The sequence below is a fragment of the Artemia sp. Qi Xiang Cuo genome, chromosome 12 (assembly GCF_049724085.1).
Source record: "Artemia sp. Qi Xiang Cuo chromosome 12, ASM4972408v1, whole genome shotgun sequence".
Taxonomy (NCBI): Eukaryota; Metazoa; Arthropoda; class Branchiopoda; order Anostraca; family Artemiidae; genus Artemia; species Artemia sp. Qi Xiang Cuo.
The window spans coordinates 23,220,460-23,240,388 of NC_142805.1; the positions used below are offsets into that span (position 1 = coordinate 23,220,460).

General features: G+C 38.7%; 1 protein-coding gene across 1 annotated transcript in view; it reads left to right on the top strand.

Annotated features, from left to right (window-relative positions):
* The window catches only part of LOC148945906 (uncharacterized), a 684,784-nt gene that overhangs the window by 263,408 nt on the left and 401,447 nt on the right, over positions 1 to 19,929 (top strand). The window contains exon 5 of the mRNA XM_089097548.1: positions 1,439 to 1,505. Within this exon, the coding sequence (XP_088953674.1) occupies positions 1,439 to 1,505 (67 nt within the window). The remainder of the gene's footprint in view (positions 1 to 1,438; positions 1,506 to 19,929) is intronic.

The following is a 19,929-nucleotide window of genomic DNA, read 5'->3' on the forward strand; positions in this document are numbered from 1 at the left end:
TGTGAGGGCTGGTGCTGGATAAGTCTAAGTCTGGAAACATAGTCTAGAGTAAAGAGGATAGTTTTTTTTTCAAGTCTGCAGGATTTTGAATGGTAGCCCTACGAAAGTTAACGTCTTTTGCTTGAGGTTGTGACCTGCAAAATTTTTTTTAGTTACTGGAGGGTGGATTGGAGGATTGAAGGGTGTTATCTAGGACTGGAGGGTGTTATTTGCAACATGGTAACCGAAGCCGGCTTAAATCTCATTGATATTTGCGACAAATCTAAAGCTGCCAGACCTTCATCCGCGAGGAGACAAGAATTAGTTAGAATTGGAAAGCGTGTACAGCCCGCAAATATAAAGTTTCCTGGCTAGTAGTTTTTAGCCCAGAAAAGGATAATATCGTCTTTGAATGTTACAAAATTTTTAATGTAAGTGTGGATCTAGGGCAAGTCTAGCCTGGCAGCAAAGGGGGCACTGAAGTCAGTAGTCTTTTCAAAGTGTACAAGACTTTGCCTGGTAAGCCCAATAAGAGCCACCTGCCTTTGGCTCAGGCCACCTGCAGAAAGTTTGCCAATTGGAGTTTAGTCTAAATATTTTCATGACTGGGGAGAGGCTCAAAGTTTCAAAATGAATTTTCCCAGAAAACTGAGAAATGACATTTTCTCCGAATGTTACAAATGTGAGTATATTTGTGTCTTTGTTCTTGTAGGGGAGCTATGTGCTGCACAGTTGAGGAATAGAGTTTTTTTCTCTGGATAATTCCACACAAAATGTGGCTTCAAATATTTCTTTCTGAATAATGCGTAACTTTAGATAGGCCTATTATGTCTGGAGTTGTTATCTAAAAAAATAACGAATATTTAATGATTCCACGTTTTACGAAAGACGTGAAAAGACTGATCAAAAATATCACATACACTTGAGAGCTTGACAGAAAGGAATGAAAAGTATTTAATTTAATAGCACTTTAATAAGGTACGTTACATTTCTACAATATTTTATTTTGAATAATTATAAGGTTAATATGTTAGAATAGTTTAAATGCACCTTTAATATTGCCGTTTAACCAGAAAATGCTGGTATTGATCGCTACTGTGGAATATATTACCTGAGAATTTATAACAACTTGTTAATCTTAAAAAAATACTTTCAATGGTATTTACAAGGTATAAATTATATGGTATTATAGTAAGACATAAATCATATAGTATGAATCATAATGGTATTTACCATGGTAAAAATCATATATTTCAGAAAAATAACCTTATTATATGGGGGGGGGGGGGGGGTATAAACCTGGATGGTTGTAAAAAAAAAATTGTTGATTGAAATTCATTGAGCAGATTGACGAATTTTATTTGTGTTTGTACCGTTTAGAGTAATCCTAAAGAAATTAATTAAAGTGAATAGTAATTAAATACAAGGTGAATATTGATAAGATTTATTACCTTTTTAGCACTAAAAATGAACGGAGACCGGTGAAATTAAAGCGAAGGAAAGCCTACTGCAGAGGTAAAAGAGAGGTAAGGAATTTAATGAATAAATTGTCTATCTTTTCACCATTTTCTTCTTTTCTGCTCATTTTCATAAACAACAGCTTTGATACAATGCATTTTGCATACGTTCTTCATGTGTAGGTACGTACCTAGGAGAGAGGACTCGAGGCTCAATCTCGTGATACCCAAAATTTTCCCGAATTACTGGCACTTCTTATTTAAATCTTCAAAAACAAAATATTATTTCCCCCCTCCCCTTGCCACCAAAATAACTTCAATCATATGTGACTGTACAGCTCTCAGTCATTTTTCCCTTAATAAATAACTAACTTTATAAAAAAAGAACTAATTAAAAATTGTGAATTTGGTACTTTATTAAACTTATTTCAAAAATTTTGTGACCTAATTTATTATTTTTCATTTTTTGATCTATATCAAAGCCTGCCTTTTCACCCATTTGTCATTCAAAATGCAGTTAAAATGATTCAAAAAATCTTATATGACGCCTTTTGTCAAACTGAAATTTCGTCACTGTTACGGCTAAAAATAAACTTGTGAGAACAGAATCAAACTTTAGCGTAAAGAGCGAGGCGTTGAGGAGGGGGCCGCCCCTTTCATGTACGAAATAATTTCTGTTCGTTTTAAGTTTTAATGTCACTCCTTACTCACAGTTAAAAAAAACTTGTTCTTTTTATTTAATTTCTCAACATTTTGAATAATGCAGCTTTGATTTTGGCTCACCATGCATGAATAATTAAAACGAAATTTGCATATTAATTGTACTTTTTTTGGCTAAATGACTTTCTCGAATTTTTTTTCTGATGTAGCTTACGAATTAACTTACGTAACGAACTTCTATATTCGTTTGTTTTTATTACGTATATTAGGGAGTTCGGCCTCTAGTCAATGCCTCACTCCTTACGTTAAAGTTCGAATTTTGTTCGAATCACAAACCCCTGAATCACAAAGGCCGGTTAATTAGAATAGATAGCCTTTTTGAAAGTACTAAAAAAACTTTAGCGTAAAGAGCGAGGTATTGACTAGGGGTTGAACCCCTAGTCAATACATACATAATAATTTCTCTTCGTTTTAAGTTTTAATGTTGCTCCTTTTTTTTAGTATAAAAAACTTGTTTTTTTATTTAATTTCTGATCATTTTTTAAATAATGCTGGGAAATCCGGTGCCCCCTTCATAGAAATGCCCCTTCCCCCAAGGAAACATCCTATATGGAAAGATCCTCCCCCGTAACCCCCTTTTCTGACCCCCCCCACCCACCAGAATAAAATCTCTCCTGAAATCGTCTGTATACTTCCCTGTATATATTAACCGTCTGTATATATTAACCAATACAAAAAAAGCGATCAAGCAATTGTCAATACTATATGTACAGCGATTATCAAGCTGCTGTTTCTGCTTATCGATGTTGGAATGATCTATGTCCTATAGCTTTACTGATTTTTCACTGATTATAGCTTTACTGATTTCGCTCCACAGGTATGCGATTAGAGAGGCAGATAATTTTGTTGTTGAGTACCGAGCCAACACACGTGCAGGTTTTGGAATTAGGTATTTAGCTCCCGCTATTTGGAATGATATTCCAGCTTGCATTCGGGAGGCTGAGCATATTGGGTTATTTAAAGCAAAATTCAATAAACATTTATTGGGAGAGGGCAGTTAATTTTTTTTTTTTTTTTTTTTTTTTTTTTTAATAGTTGAGAGTAGAGGAGGGGGTGTTACTCCCACGGGGACTCCTTATATGGGCATAGAATACTGTCGGGAGACCATATATGGGCATAGAGTCATTAGGGAAAACACGTGGTTAATGGGGTCAATGAGCTCTTTTTCCAAGGTCGATTTATTTGATGTTTCTATGTGTAATAGCTCCGGGACGAAGGTTGCACCTGCGCATTGAATTCTAACGGGAGCAATGTTATTGATCTGGGACTCGAGGGGGAAGTGAATTTCCGAGAACTTGATTGCGTAATCGAGGGGAAGTAAATTTCCGAGAACTTGATTGCGTAATCGAAGGGGAAGTGGATTTCCGAGAAATTGATTGCGTAATCGAAGGGAAAGTGGATTTCCGAGAACTTGATTGCGTAATCGAAGGGGAAATTAAGAAACAAACATGGCTTCTATAATCTGTGATTTACATAATCGCTAGGGGAAATTATTGATTCACGATGGGGAGAATTATGAAACAAACATGGCTTCATTGTTGTTTGGCTAGCCTGTCCTGAGAAATTGATTTACATAATCGGCGGGGAAATTATTGATTCACGAAGGGGAGAATTAGGAAACATTAAGGCTTCTTTAATCTTAGGTCTGAGGAAGGGGGAATTAAGAAACAAACATGGCTTCATTGTTGTTTGGTTAGCTTAACCTGAGAAATAGCACCTGTGAACTTGATTTACATAATCGCTAGGGGAAATTATTGATTCACGAAGGGGAGAATTAAGAAACATTAAGGCTTCTTTAATCTTAGGTCTGAGGGATAAACATTCTTTAGGACAGAGAGAAAAATTAATATTCTATTTTCAAATAGTGCTTAATTGATCTTTAGTGTCATGAATTATAATTAACATCACTTGTTATCTTGGAATTATGCGGGAGTCTAAATATATAGAAATTCTATTTTTAAATACGGCTTCACGGAGCTTTAAGTCTGAGATGTAAATTGATATTCTAACGAAACCCTAATAGTTTAGCTAGGAAAATTTATGAGATGAAGAGATTAACGTAGGAAAGGGTTTCCTAGAAATTTGAAATGCGTTAGTGCAGAGATGCCATACAAAAGGAACACGCTGAAATTACGTTTAGGGATTATTTGGGCGAAACCGTTTTATCCATTTTATGGGATTATTTCGGCGAAACAGATAGAGACATTTTGAAAGAAGATTTTAGAAAGGGTTTTAGAAGAGGTTTTGAGTGTGGTCGTTATAATACACAAGTTTCATTTGAACAGTGTTGTGAGGTCCTCTACCCCAACCCCAAAGGGTTCCGATCCCCCCCCCCAACCCCGAAGGAAGCCCCCCGGTCCTCAAAGGTCCACCGGGCTCCCAAAGGCCCGCCACCGGGCCCCCAATGGCCCCCCGGTCCCCCCCGGGCCCCCCGGACACGCAAAGGTCCCCCAAGCTCCCAAACGGCCACCGGCGCCTCCAAAGGCCCACCCCAGACCCTCAAAGGCCCTCCTCTGGTCCTCAAAGGGCCCCCGGACCCCCAAAGGGCCCCCCGAACCCCAGAGGGCCGCCCCCCGGGCCTCACGGGGCCCCCGGGCGCCCAAATCACCACCGGTGCCCCCAAAGGCCCACCCAGACCCCCAAAGGCCATCCCCGGGCCCCCCAAAGGACCATCGAGCTCCCAAAGGACCAACGGGGTCCCAAAGGCCCTACACCGGCCCCAAAGGTCTCCCAAGGTCCCATAGAGCCCCAGCCCCCAAACGCCCTCCTCAGACCCTCAAAGGACATCCCCGGGCCCCCCCCCAAAGGCCCATCGAGCTCCCAAAGGACCAACGGGTCCCAAAGGCCCTCCACCGGTCCCCAAATGTCCCCCAGGCACCCAAAGGCCCTCCCTATGCCACAAAGACCCCCCAAGCTCCCAAAGGGCCACCGGCGCCCCCACAGGCCCACCCAGACCCCCAAAGGACACCCCCGGGCCCCCCAAAGGCCCATCGAGCTCCCAAAGGACCAACGGACCCCCAAAGGCCCTCCCCCGGCCCCCAAATGTCCCTCTGGCCCCCCAAAGGCCCTCCCAGTGCCCCAAAGGCCCACCGGCCCCCAAATGTCCCTCCGGCCCCCCCCAGGCCCTCCCCGGGGCCCCCCCCCCCCGTGCACCCGTCTTTCGTTGATGTGTGTTGTCTGAAACCTATGATTTGGGATGTGTAGTTTGCAACTTCAGGCTTTTCTGAGCTAAGGTTTCCTAGTATTTCCTAGGTGAATGTTGTCTGAAACCAATAGTTTGGGATGTGTAGTTTGCTATTTTTGACTTTTCTGAGCTAGGTATCTTAGTCTTTCGTTGGTGTATGTTGACTGAAACCGATGATTTGGGATGTGTAGTTTGCTATTTTCGACTTTTCTGAGCTGGATTTCTTAGTCTTTCATAGGTGTGTGTTGTCTGAAACCTATGATTTGGGAGTGGTGGATTGCTACTTTTGACTTTTCTGAGCTGGATTTCTTAGACTTTCATAGGTGTTTGTTGTCTGAAACCTATAGTTTGGGATGACTAGTTTGCTATTTTTGACTTTTCTGAGCTAGGTTTCTTATCCGTTCATAGGTGAGTGTTGTCTGAAACCTAGGATTTGAGATATGTAATTTGCTATTTCCGACTTTTAATAACCGGATTTCTTAGTCTTTCGTAGGTGTGTGGTGTCTGAAACCTATGATTTAGGATGTGTGGGTTGCTATTTTCTGACATTTCTGAGCTGGATTTCTTAGCCATTCGTAGGTGAGTGTTGACTGAAACCTGTGATTTGGGATGGTTAATTTTCTAATTTTTACTTTTCTGAGCTGGATTTCTTAGCCATTCGTAGGTGTGTGTTGACTGAATCCTATGATTTGGGAGGTGTAGTTTGATTTTTGGACTTTTCAGAGCTAGGATTCTTAGTCACTCATGGGTGTTTGTTGTCTGAAACTTCGAGTTTGGGATGAGTAGTTGTCTATTTCAGACTTTTCTGAGCTAAGCTTTCTTAGTATTTCGTAGGTGAATGCTGTCTGAAACCTATAGTTTGGGATATGTAAATTACTATTTCTGGCTTTTCTGAGTTGGATTTCTTAGTCTTTCATAGGCGTGGGGTGTCTGAAACCTATGATTTGGGATGTGTAATTTGCTATTTTCGACTTTTCTGAGCTAGGTTTCTTAGCCTTTCATAGGTATGTGCTATCAGAACATTATGATTTGGGATCTGTAGTTTCCTATTTCAGGCTTTTCTGAGCTAAGGTTTCCTAGTATTTCGTAGGTGAATGTTGTCTGAAACCAATAGTTTGGGAGGTGTAGTTTGCTATTTTTGACTGTTCTGAGCTAGGTTTCTTAGTCTTTCGTTGGTGTGTGTTGACTGAAACCTATGATTTGGGATATGTAGTTTGCTATTTTTGACTTTTCTGAGCTGGATTTCTTAGTCCTTCATAGGTGTGTGTTGTCTGAAACCTATGATTTGGGATGTGTTGATTGCTAATTTTGATTTTTCTGAGCTGTATTTCTTAGCCTTTCATAGGTATTTGCTGTCTGAAACCTATATTTTGGGATGTCTAGTTTGCTATTTTTGACTTTTCTGAACTAGGTTTCTTAGCCTTTCATAGGTGAGTGTTGTCTGAAACTTATGATTTGGAATATGTAAATTACTATTTCCGACTTTTCATAACCAGATTTCTTAGTCTTTCGTAGGTGTGTGATGTCTGAAACCTATGATTTGGGATGTGTGGTTTACTATTTTTTGACTTTTCTGAGCTGGATTTCTTAGCCATTCGTAGGTGTGTGTTGACTGAAACCTATGATTTGGGGTGGTTAATTTGCTATTTTTGACTTTTCTGAGCTAGATTTCTTAGCCTTTCATAGGTGTGTTCTTTCAGAAAATTATGATTTGGGAGATATAGTTTGCTTTTTGGACTTTTCAGAGCTAGGATTCTTAGTCACTCATATGTGTTTGTTGTCTGAAACTTCGAGTTTGGGATGAGTACTTGGCTATTTCAGACTTTTCTAAGCTAAGGTTTCCTAGTATTTCGTAGGTGAATGCTGTCTGAAACTTATGATTTGGGATATGTAAATTACTATTTCGGGCTTTTCTAAGCTAGATTTCTTAGTCTTTCGTTGGTGTGTGTTGTCTGAAACCTTTGATTTCGGATGGATGGATTGCTACTTTTGACTTTTCTGAGCTGGATTTCTTAGCCTTTCATAGGTGTTTGTTGTCTGAAACCTATAGTTTGGGATGACTAGTTTGCTATTTTTGACTTTTCTGAGCTAGGGTTCTTAGCCGTTCATAGGTGAATGTTGTCTGAAACCTATGATTTGGGATATGTAAATTACTATTTCGGGCTTTTCTAAGGTAGATTTCTTAGTCTTTCGTTGGTGTGTGTTAAATGAAACCTATGATTTGGGATGGAAGGTTTTCTACTTTTGACTTTTCTGAGCTGGAATTCTAAGCCAATCTTAGGTGTTCGTTGTCTGTAACATATATTTTTGAATGAATATTAATCTATTTTTGAGTTATATGAGATAGGTTTTGCTTAGCTAATAAGATGAGAGTGGTGTCTGATAGCTATGTGTTGTTCTATGTTATTTTCTATTTCGTGCTTTTCTCAGCTTGTTTTCTTAGTCTTTCGTTGGTGTGTGGTGTCTGAAACCTATGATTTGGGATGGGTGGTTTGCTACTTTTGACTTTTCTGAGCTGGATTTCTTAGCCTTTCATAGGTGTCTGTTGTCTGAAACCTATAGTTTGGGATGACTAGTTTGCTATTTTTGACTTTTCTGAGCTAGATTTCTTAGCCTTTCATATATATTTTGTCCTTTCAGAAACCTATGATTTGGGTTATGTAGTTTGCTATTTTTGACTTTTCTTGGCTGGATTTATTAGCCTTTCATAGGTGTGTGTTGACTGAAACCTATGATTGAGATGAGTGGTTTGCTATTTTTGTCTTTTCTGAGCTAGTTTTCTTTACACAAAAACTTACACACACACACACACACACACGAAAACTTACAAACACACACGAAAAAACATACACACACAAAAGCTAAGACACACAAAAACTTACACACACACACACAAAAACTTACACACACACACAAAAACTTACACCCACATTAAAAAACTTACATGCACACAAAAACTTAAATTTACACAAAAAATTAAACACACACAAGAACTTACACACACACTAAAACTTAAACACACGCACTAAAACTAACACACACACACTAAAACTTATTCACACACACACACACACAAATACACACAAAAAAATTACACATTCAAACTAAAACTTACATCCACATAAAATCTTACATTCACACAAAAACTTACACACACACAAAATCTTACACTCACACACAAAAAATTACAAACACACACGAAAACTTACACACACACTCTAAAACTTACACACACACAAAAACTTACATACCCACACATGAAAACTTACACACACACACACACGAAAACTTACACACACACATGCCAAAACTTACAGTCACACAAAAACTTACACACACACACACACACAAAAACATACACAAGCACACTAAAACAAACATGCACAAAAAAACTTACATGCACACAACAACTTACACACACACCCACACACACACAAACACACACACAAACAGATAACCCAAAAACCACACAAAAACACCCTAAATCAAACACAAAATAACTCAATCTATCACTCTGACTATCACTATCTCACTCACAATCATACGATCACACACACTCACACACACCCACTCACACCCCGACTCACGCAGAAACACAAACACACACACACGTGAAAAATTACACACACACAAAAACTTACACACACACACACACACACAAAAACTAAAACATGCACACGATAAAAAAAATGATAACACAAAAAAAAAAGCAAAAACAAACTTAAAAAAAAAAAAACAAACAAACACACACAAGACACACACACACACACACACGAAAACTTACAAACACACGCCAAAAATATCACACACAAAAAAACAAACACACACACACACAAAAAAAAAACTTAAAAAATACCACACAAAAAACACAATCAAAAACGAAAAAGATAAAACAAACACACACACACACACACACACACACAAAACTTAAAACACCAACACCGACCCAAAAAAAACACAACAACCAAATAAAAAAAAAAAAAACTTACAAAAAAAAACAAAAACACACAAATAAACAAACACACAAACACACAAAAAAACTAACACACACACAAAAACAAACACACAAAATTACAAACACACAAAAAAAAACTAAAAACCACAAACAACAGATTATACACAAAAAAAATTAAACAAACAAAAAAAAACTTACACAAACATTAAAAAACTTAAATTAACACAAAAACATACATGCACACACAAAACTACACACACACACAAACTTACACACATGCACACAATCTAAAAAACACACTAAAAAACTAACACAAACACACAAACAAACAAAAACACACACACACACAAAAGCAAACACAAAAACAAACACACAAACAAAAACAACAACACAAAAAAAGACAAACAAACACACACACACAAACACACATCACATACTACACACACACACTACACACACACACACATCACACACACACACACACACACACACTACACACACACACACACACACACACACAAACACAAAAACAAAAACACACACACACACACAAACAAATTCACACGAAAAAAGAAAGTAACAAGCAAAATTACACACACACACACACGAAAATTCAAACCCAAACACAATAAAATACTACAACCCTATTACACCCACACACACACACACAAAAACTTACACCTACAGTAGTGACTTGTTGTGCAGTGCCATCTCACAGTTACAGTCTCTTGATTTTTCGAAGTTCATTTTGAATTTCTATCATGAAATGCCAGAGTTGGAAAATTGTGGTCTTAGTCCACCACCCCGAATGGCGGAAATCCACTAGCTCAGTATTGGGGTCCCAGTCCACCATCCTGAACGGTGGAAATTCACTAGCTCAGAATTGGGGTCATAGTCCACCAGCCTGAATAGTGGAAATCCACTAGCTCAATTTTGGGGTCTCAGCCCAACAGTCTTAATGATGTACATGCACTGTTTAAGTTTGGTTAGGTTAGATTATAATTTGGTATAAGTTTAATTTATAATAAACTTTTCCGTCGCGTAGGTTTAGGTTAGACTAGATTATTTTAGTTTCTGTTATTTTAGTTTTGTTTAGCGAATGTACGATTGTCTTTTTTTTGCTTTTGTGAGGTGAGAGACATGAAATAAGTTAGGTTGCTTATTAGTTTAGGTGAGTTTTGATTAAATTATGTTATGTTTTTCTGGCGAGTATGGCTAGGTTAGACTAGTTTAAGTTAGGTTAGGTTAAGTTATGTTAGGTTAGCCCTAGTACGCTTCTCGGAGGTTAGCTTAGTTTAGGTGAGAGACAGGCACAACATTAGGTGGCTAATTAGGATTGGTTCGTTTAAATTATGTTAGATTAAGTTTGGTTTGGTTTGGTTAGCCTAAGTACGGGCGCGGACGTTTGCGCACCTAGCCTAACCTAACATCACCTCACCTAAATTAATCGAAACAAACCTCTCCACATACATCACCTCAAATTTGGCCTATCTCGCCCCACACCGCAGCCAACCTAAGTGAAGCGTACGTGGGCTAACCTAACCCAACTTAACCTAACCTAACTTACACTAGTCTAACCTAACCATACTCGCCGGAAAAACGTAGCATAATTTAATCAAACCTAACCTAACATAATCATACACCTAACTTTTTCCTGTCTCTCACCAAACCTAAGCTAACCTAAGTGAAGCGTACATGGGCTAAACTAGCCTAACTTAACCTAAACTAACTTAATCTCGTCTAACCTCACCATTCTCTCCGGAAACGTATAGTATATATTATCCGGCTATCTAAAGATAATATAAACTAACCGAACTTAAAAAGAGAATTTACATCATTAATACTAGTGGGCTGAGACCCCAATATTGAGCTAGTGGATTTACACCATTCAGGCTGGTGGACTAAGACCCCAATTCTGAGCGAGTGAATTTCCACCGTTCAGGCTGGTGGACTGGGACCCCAATACTGAGCTAGTGGATTTCCACCATTCGGGCTGGTGGACTAAGACCCCAATTTTCCAACTCTTGCATTTCATGACAGAAATTCAAAATGAACTTCGAAAAATCAAGAGAATGTAACTGTGAGAAGGCAAAGCACAACAAGTCACTACTGAGGGTGTAAGTTTTTGTGTGTGTGTGTGTGTGTTAGTTTTTGTGTGTCTTATCTTTTGTGTGTGTATGTTTTGACGTGTGTGTGTGTGTGTTAGTTTTTGTGTGCATGTTAGTTTTAATGTGCTTTTTTAAGTTTTTGTTTGTGTTTATATTTGTTTGTGTATGTTTGTTTGTATTTTTTTTAGTGTTTGTTTTTGTTTGTTTGTGTGTGTTTGTTTTTTTTTTTATGTTTGTATGTGTGTTTGTGTGTGTGTGTGTGAGTGTGTTTGTTTTAGTGTTTGTTTTTGTGTTATTTATATGTGTTTGGTTATTTTGAGTTTTTTATTTTGTGTAATAGCTTGTGTGTGTGTGTATTTGTTTGTGCGTGTGTGTAAGTTTTTGTGTGTGTGTAAGTTTTTGTGTGCATGTTTGATCGTTTTTTCTTTTTTTTTTTTGCGTTTTTTTGGTCGTTTTTGTGTGTGTGTGTATGGTTATTCTTTTCTTTGATTTTGTGTGTGTGTTTTATTTTTTGTTTGTGTGTTTTTATGTGTGTGTTTTTGTGTGTGTGTGTTTGTAAGTTTTTGTGTGTGTGTGTGTGTTAGTTTTTGTGTGTGTGTGTGTGTGAGTGGGTTTATGTTTTTGTGTGTGTATGTTTGTGCGTTCTTTTTTGAGTTGTCAGTTGTGGGTTTTTTAGTTTTGTGTGTGTGTGTGTGTGTGTGTGTTTGTATTTTTGTTTGCGAGTTTTTTTTTGTGTTTTTTGGTGTTTTGTGTTTTGTTTGTTTGTGTGTGTTTGTGTGTAATTGTTTTTGTGTGTGCAAGTTTTTGAGTGTGGATTTTTGTTTTCGTTTTTGTGTGTGTGTGTGTGTGTTGTTTTTGTGAGTGTGTTTGTTTGCGTGTAAGTTTTTTTGTGAATGTAAGTTTTTGTGTGCATTTAATATTTCATGTGCATGTGTAAGTTTTTGTGTGTGTGTGTTTGTGTGAGTTTTTGTGTGTGTAAGTTTTGTGTGTGTGTGTGTGTGTGTGTGTGTGTGTGTGTGTGTGTGTGTGTGTGTGTGTGTGTGTGTGTGTGTGTGTGTGTGTGTGTGTGTGTGTGTGTTTGAGTTTGTGTTTGTTTTTGTGATTGGTTTGTTTATATTGAGTTATTTTGTGTGGGTGGGATAGGGGGTGTTTTTTTTTTTGTGTGTTTGTGTGTTTTGGTTATTTTGTTTGTTGATTTATGTTTTTGTTTGCCTTTATTTTTTCGTGTTCTTGTGTTAGTTTTTGTGTGTGTGTGTGTGTAAGTTTGTGTGTGTGCGTATGTTTTGGAATGTGTGTGTGTAAGTTTTTGTGTGTGTGTGTGTGTAAGTTTTCATGTGTGGGTATGTAATTTTTTGTGTGTGTGTAAGTTTTTGTGTGTGTGTGTAAGTTTTCGTTTGTGTGTGTAATTTTTTGTGTGTGTGTGTAAGTTTTTGTGTGTTTGTAAGTTTTTTTGTGCATGTAAGGTTTTATGTGCATGTTAGTTTTAGTGTGAATGTGTAAGTTTTTTTTGTGTTTGTGTGTGTGTGTGTGTGTGATTAAGTTTTCGTGTGTGTTTTTGATTTTTTGTTTTTGTGTGTTAGTTTTTATGTGTGTGTTAGTTTTAGTGTGTGTGTAAGTTTTTGTGTACATGTAAGTTTTTTCATGTGGGTGTTAGTTTTTGTGTGTGTGTGTCAGTTTTTGTGTGTCTAAGATTTTGTGTGTGTGTGTAAGTTTTTTTTTGTGTGTATTTTTGTTTTTTTTTGTTAGTTTTTTTTTGTTTAAGTTTTTTTTTTTTTTTTGTTTGTTTTTTTTTTTGTTTGTGTTTGTGTGTGTGTGTAAGTTTTTGTGTGTGTTAGTTTTTGCTTGTGTGTGTATGTGTTCGTGTGTGTGTGTGTAAGTTTTGTGTGTGTGTGTGTGTGTGTGTGTGTTTGTATGTTTGTGTGCGTGTGTGTGTGATTTGGTTTTTTGCTCTTGTTCTTTTTTTGTTTGTGTGTGTTTGTGTGTATGTTTTTGTGTGTGTGATTTAGTTTTCTGGGGGAATTATTATATAGTTATTTTGGGTGTTTTTTTGTTTTGTGTGTGTGTGTGTGTGTGTGTGTGTGTGTATTTGTTTTTTTTATTGTAATATTTTTTTAGATTTTTATTGTTAATATTATTTTTTAATTTTTTGTTTTTGTGTGTGTGTGTTTCTGTGTTTGTGTGTGTGTATTTGTTGGCGTGTGTGTGTATGTGATTGAGTGTGAGTGTGTTTTTGTGTTTTTGTTTGTTTTGGGGTGTGTGTGGGGCGGGGGGGGGGGGTGGGGGGGTTTGTTGGTTTGTTGGTGTGGGCTTGTGTGTGTTTGGGTGTGAGTGTGTTTGTGTGTGTGTGATTTAGTTTGTGTATGTGTGGGTTTATGTTTGTTTGTGTGTGTGTGTGTTTGTGTATGTTTTTGTGTGGTTGTATGTTTTTTTGTGGTTGTAAGTTTTCATGTGGTTGTTTATGTTTTTGTGTGTGTGTGTGTGTTTATGTTTTTGTGTGATTGTAAGTTTTTGATTGTGTGTGTGTTAGTTTTTGTGTGTGTGTGTGTGTAAGTTTTCATGTGTGGGTATGTAAGTTTTTGTGTGTGTGTAAGTTTTCGTGTGTGTGTGTAAGTTTTCGTGTGTGTGTGTAAGTTTTTGTGTGTGCGTGTAAGTTTTTGTGTGTGTTTAAGTTTTTGTGTGCATGTTAGATTTTTTTTTCATGTAAGTTTTATTGTGCTTGTGTTAGTTTTTTTTGTGTTTGTGTGTGTGTGTGTGTGTGCATAAGTTTTCGTGTGTGTGTGTAAGTTTTTGTGCGTGTGTTTAAGTTTTAGTGTGTGTGTAAGTTTTAGTGTGTGTGTAATTTTGTTTGTACATGTAAGTTTTTGTGTGCATGTAAGTTTTTGAGTGTGGATGTAAGTTTTTGCGTGTGGGTGTAAGTTTTTGTGTGTGTGTGTGTAAGTTTTTGTGTGTCTCAGCTTTTGTGTTTGTGAGTTTTGACGTGTGTGTGTTTGTAAGTTTTCGTGTGTGTGTGTGTGTGTGTGTGTGTAAGTTTTTGTGTGAAGAAAACTATCTCAGAAAAGACAGAAATAGCAAACCACTCATCTCAATCATAGGTTTCAGTCAACACACACCTATGAAAGGCTAATAAATCCAGCCCAGAAAAGTCAAAAATAGCAAACTACATAACCCAAATCATAGGTTTCTGAAAGGACAAAATATATACGAAAGACTAAGAAACCTAGCTCAGAAAAGTCAAAAATAGCAAACTACTCATCCCAAACTATAGGTTTCAGACAACACACACCTATGATAGGCTAAGAAATCTTGCTCAGAAAAGTCAAAATTAGCGAACTACATCCATCCCAAATCATCGGTTTCAGTCAACACACACCTACGAATGGCTAAGAAACCAAGCTAAGAAAAGCCCGAAACAGTAATTTACATATCCAAAATCATAGGTTTCAGACAACACTCACCTATGAACGTCTAAGAAAGCTAGCTCATAAAAGACCAAAATATCAAACTAGTCATCCCAAACTATAGGTTTCAGACAACAAACACCTATGAATGGCTAAGAAATCAAGCTCAGAAAAGTCAAAAGTAACAATCCAACCATCCCAACTCATAGGTTTCAGTTACCACACAACAACGACAGTCTAAGAAATCGAGAACATAAAATCACTAACTATGAAATTATTTATAACAAATCATATGTATCAGAAACAACCCACCAATAACCAGATAAGCAAAACCTCCAAAAGAAAGGAAAAAAAAATACCACTATTCAACACAACTCAATTTTTCATACAAAAAACACCTATGAAAGGCTAAGAAATTAAGCTCAGAAAAGACAAATTTAGCAATGCACCCATCCCAAATCATAGGTTTCAGACAACACACACCTATGAAAGACTAAGAAATCCAACTCAGAAAAGCCCGAAATAGTAATTTACATAACCCAAATCATAAGTTTCAGACAGCATTCACCTACGAAATACTAAGAAACCTTAGCTCAGAAAAGTCTGAAATAGCCAACTACTCATCCCAAACTCGAAGTTTCAGACAACAAACACTTATGAGTGACTAAGAATCCTAGCTCTGAAAAGTCCAAAAAGCAAACTATATCTCCCAAATCATAATTTTCTGAAAGGACACACCTATGAAAGGCTAAGAAATCTAGCTCAGAAAAGTCAAAAATAGCAAATCAACCACCCCAAATCATAGGTTTCAGTCAACACACACCTACGAATGGCTAAGAAATCCTGCTCAGAAAAGTAAAAAAATAGCAACCCACACACCCCAAATCATAGGTTTCAGACACCACACACCTACGAAAGACTAAGAAATCCGGTTATGAAATGTCAAAAATAGCAAAATACATATCCCAAATCATAGGTTTCAGACAACACTCACCTATGAACGGCTAAGAAACCTAGCTCAGAAAAGTCAAAAATAGCAAACTAGTCATCCCAAACTATAGGTTTCAGACAACAAAAACCAATGAAAGGATAATAAAAAAAGCTAAGAAAATACAAAACTATCAAAAAAAACATCCCAAATCATATGTTTCAGACAACACACACCTATGAAAGACTAAGAAATCCAGCTCAGAAAAGTCAAAAATAGCAAACTACATATCCCAAATCATCGGTTTCAGTCAACACACACCAACGAAAGACTAATAAAGCTAGCTCAGAAAAGTCAAAATAGCAAACTACTCATCCCAAACTATTGGTTTCAGACAACATTCACCTAAGAAATACTAGAAAACCTTAGCTCAGAAAAGCCTGAAATAGCAAACTACACATCCCAAATCATAATGTTCTGACAGCACATACCTATGAAAGGCTAAGAAACCTAGCTCAGAAAAGTCGAAAATAGCAAATTACACATCCGAAATCATAGGTTTCAGACACCACCCGCCTATGAAAGACTAAGAAATCCAACTAAAAAAAACCTGAAATAATAATTTACATATCCCAAACTATTGGTTTCAGACATCATTCACCTACGAAATACTAAGAAACCTTAGCTCAGAAAAGTCTTAAATAGCCAACTACTCATCCCAAACTCGAAGTTTCAGACAAAAAACACCTATTATTGACTAATAATCCTAGCTATTAAAAGTCCAAATAGCAAACTACACCTCCAAAATCATAGGCTTCAGTCAACACACACCTACGAATGGCTAAGAAATCCAGCTCAGAAAAGTCAAAAATAGAAAATTAACCATCCCAAATCATAGGTTTCAGTCAACACTCACCTACGAATGGCTAAGAAATCCAGCTCAGACATGTCAGAAAATAGCAACCCACACATCCTAAATCATAGGTTTCAGACACCACACACCTACGAAAGACTAAGAAATCCGGTTATGAAAAGTCGGAAATAGCAAATTACATATCCCAAATCCTAGGTTTCAGACAACACTCAACTATGAACGGCTAAGAAACCTAGTTCAGAAAAGTCAAAACTAGCAAACTAGTCATCCCAAACTATAGCTTTCAGACAACAAACACCTATGAAAGGCTAAGAAATCCAGCTCAGACAAGTCAAAAGTAGCAATCCACCCATCCCAAATCATAGGTTTCAGACAACACACACCTATGAAAGACTAAGAAATCCAGCTCAGAATAGTCAAAACTAGCAAACTACATATCCCAAATCATCGGTTTCAGTCAACATACACCAATGAAAGACTAAGAAACCTAGCTCAGAAAAGTCAAAAATAGCAAACTACACATCCCAAACTATTGGTTTCAGACAACATACCCCTAGGAAAGACTAGGAAACCTTAGCTCAGAAAAGCCTGAAGTAGCAAACAACACATCCCAACGCAGAGGTTTCAGACAACCCCCACCACCGAACGCCGGGGGCCCGGGGGGGGGGCACAGGGAGGGCGTTTGGGGGTCCGGAGTGACATTTGGGGACCGGTGGGCCTGTGGGGCACAGGGAGGGCCTTTGGGGGTCCGGAGGGACATTTGGGGGCCGGGGGAGGGCCTTTGGGGGTCCGTTGGTCCTTGGGGCGCTCGATGGTCCTTTGGGGGGCCCGGGGGTGTCCTTTGGGGGTCTGGGTGGGCCTTTGGGGGCGCCGGTGGCTCTTTGGGAGCTTGGGGGGTCTTTGTGGCATAGGGAGGGCCTTTGGGTGCCTGGGGGACATTTGGGGACCGGTGGAGGGCCTTTGGGACCCGTTGGTCCTTTGGGAGCTCGATGGGCCTGTGGGGGGGGGGCCCGGGGATGTCCTTTGAGGGTCTGAGGAGGGCGTTTGGGGGGCTGGGGCTCTATGGGACCTTGGGGGACCTTTGGGGCCGGTGTAGGGCCTTTGGGACCCCGTTGGTCCTTTGGGAGCTCGATGGTCCTTTGGGGGGCCCGGGGATGGCCTTTGGGGGTCTGGGTGGGCCTTTGGGGGCACCGGTGGTGATTTGGGAGCCCGGGGGACCATTGAGGACCGGGGGGAGGGCCTCTGTGGTCCGGGGGGCCCTTTGGGGGTCCGGGGGCCCTTTGAGGACCAGAGGAGGGCCGTTGAGGGTCTGGGGTGGGCCTTTGGAGGCGCCGGTGGCCCTTTGGGAGCTTGGGGGACCTTTGAGTGTCCGGGGGGGGCAGTGGGGGGCCTGGGGGACATTTGGGGACCGGTGGAGGGCCTTGGGGAGCCCGGTGGACCTTTGAGGACCGGGGGGCTTCCTTCGGGGTTGGGGTGGGGGATCGGAACCCTTTGGGGTTGGGGTAGAGGACCTCACAACACTGTTCAAATGAAACTTGTGTATTATAACGACCACACTCAAAACCTCTTCTAAAACCCTTTCTAAAATCTTCTTTCAAAATGTCTCTATCTGTTTCGCCGAAATAATCCCATAAAATGGATAAAACAGTTTCGCCCAAATAATCCCTAAACGTAATTTCAGCGTGTTCCTTTTGTATGTCATCTGTGCGCTAAAGCATTTCAAATTTCTAGGAAACCCTTTCCTACGTTAATCTCTTCATCTCATAAATTTTCCTAGCTAAACTATTAGGGTTTCGTTAGAATATCAATTTCCCTCTCCGACTTAAAGCTCCGTGAAGCCGTATTTAAAAATAGAATTTCTATCTCTTTAGACTCCCGCATAATTCCAAGATAACAAGTGATGTCAATTATAATTCCTGACACTAAAGATCAATGAAGCCCTATTTGAAAATAGAATATTAATTTTTCTCTCTGTCCTAAAGAATGTTTATCCCTCAGACCTAAGATTAAAGAAATCTTAATATTTAGTAATTCTCCTACTCGTTAATAATGACGGCACACTATCTATTATTTAAATCAATTATTCTGAAGATCTTAAACATTTTCAGATAAAAAATCAAATAATATGAACTGTTTTTATATTATGTAAAAAAATCCTCAGAAATCATAGTCTTTAATAATACTTAGGTTTTTAATTCTCCCCTTCGTGAATCAATAATGTCCCCGCCGATTATGTAAATCAATTTCTCAGGACAAGCTAACCAAACAACAATTAAGCCATGTTTGTTACATAATTCCCCACCTCGTGAATCAATAATTTCCCCTAGCGATTATGTAAATCACAGATTATAGAAGCCAGGTTTGTTTCTTAATTTCCCCTTCGATTACGCAATCAATTTCTCGGAAATTCACTTCCCCTCGATTACGCAATCAAGTTCTCGGAAATTCACTTCCCCTTCGATTACGCAATCAATTTCTCGGAAATTCACTTCCCCTCGATTACGCAATCAAGTTCTCTGAAATTCACTTCCCCCTCGAGTCCTAGATCAATAACATTGTTCCCGTTAGAATTCAATGCGCATGTGCAACCTTCGCCCCGGAGTTATTACACATAGAAACATCAAATAAATCGACCTTGGAAAAAGAGGTCATTGACCCCATTAACCACGTGTTCTCCCTAATGACTCTATGTCCTTATTTGGTGTCCCGACCGTATTCTATGCCCATATAAGGAGTCCCCGTGGGAGTAACACCCCCTCCTCTACTGTTGAGAATTAGAGGATTGCAAATCTAGGATTGCAGCCGTCTATCATCAGGCTTTCGAGCCTTCCCCGGGTGGTTGTGTGTATATATATTTTGTAATTATTAGTAAATAAAATAAATTTGTTCAAAAAATTTGTTCAATGGGCAAAGTTTATAACTTTGAGCCCTTCCCCCGGGAACTGTGGTGCATTAAGTTATCATCAAAGACATATTTATTAGATTTTATACTATGCTCAAAATTTGTATCTCAAAATGGCTATCTCAAAATTTTGATTGGGTGACTGCGGGAGAAAAATGAGCGTGGGAGGGGGCCAAGTTGCCGTCCAATTTTTTTGGTCAGTTAAAAAGGACACTAGAACTTTTAATTTCCGTTCGAATGAGCCCTCTCACGATATTCTAGGACTACTGGATCGATACGATCACCCCTGGGAAAAAACAAAAAACAAACAAATAAATACGCATGCGTGATCTTTCTTCTGGCAAAAAACACAAAACTCTGTATTTTTCCCGATATGAGATCGAAACTTCTACAGTTTGGTTCTCTAAGGTGCTAAATTTGATTG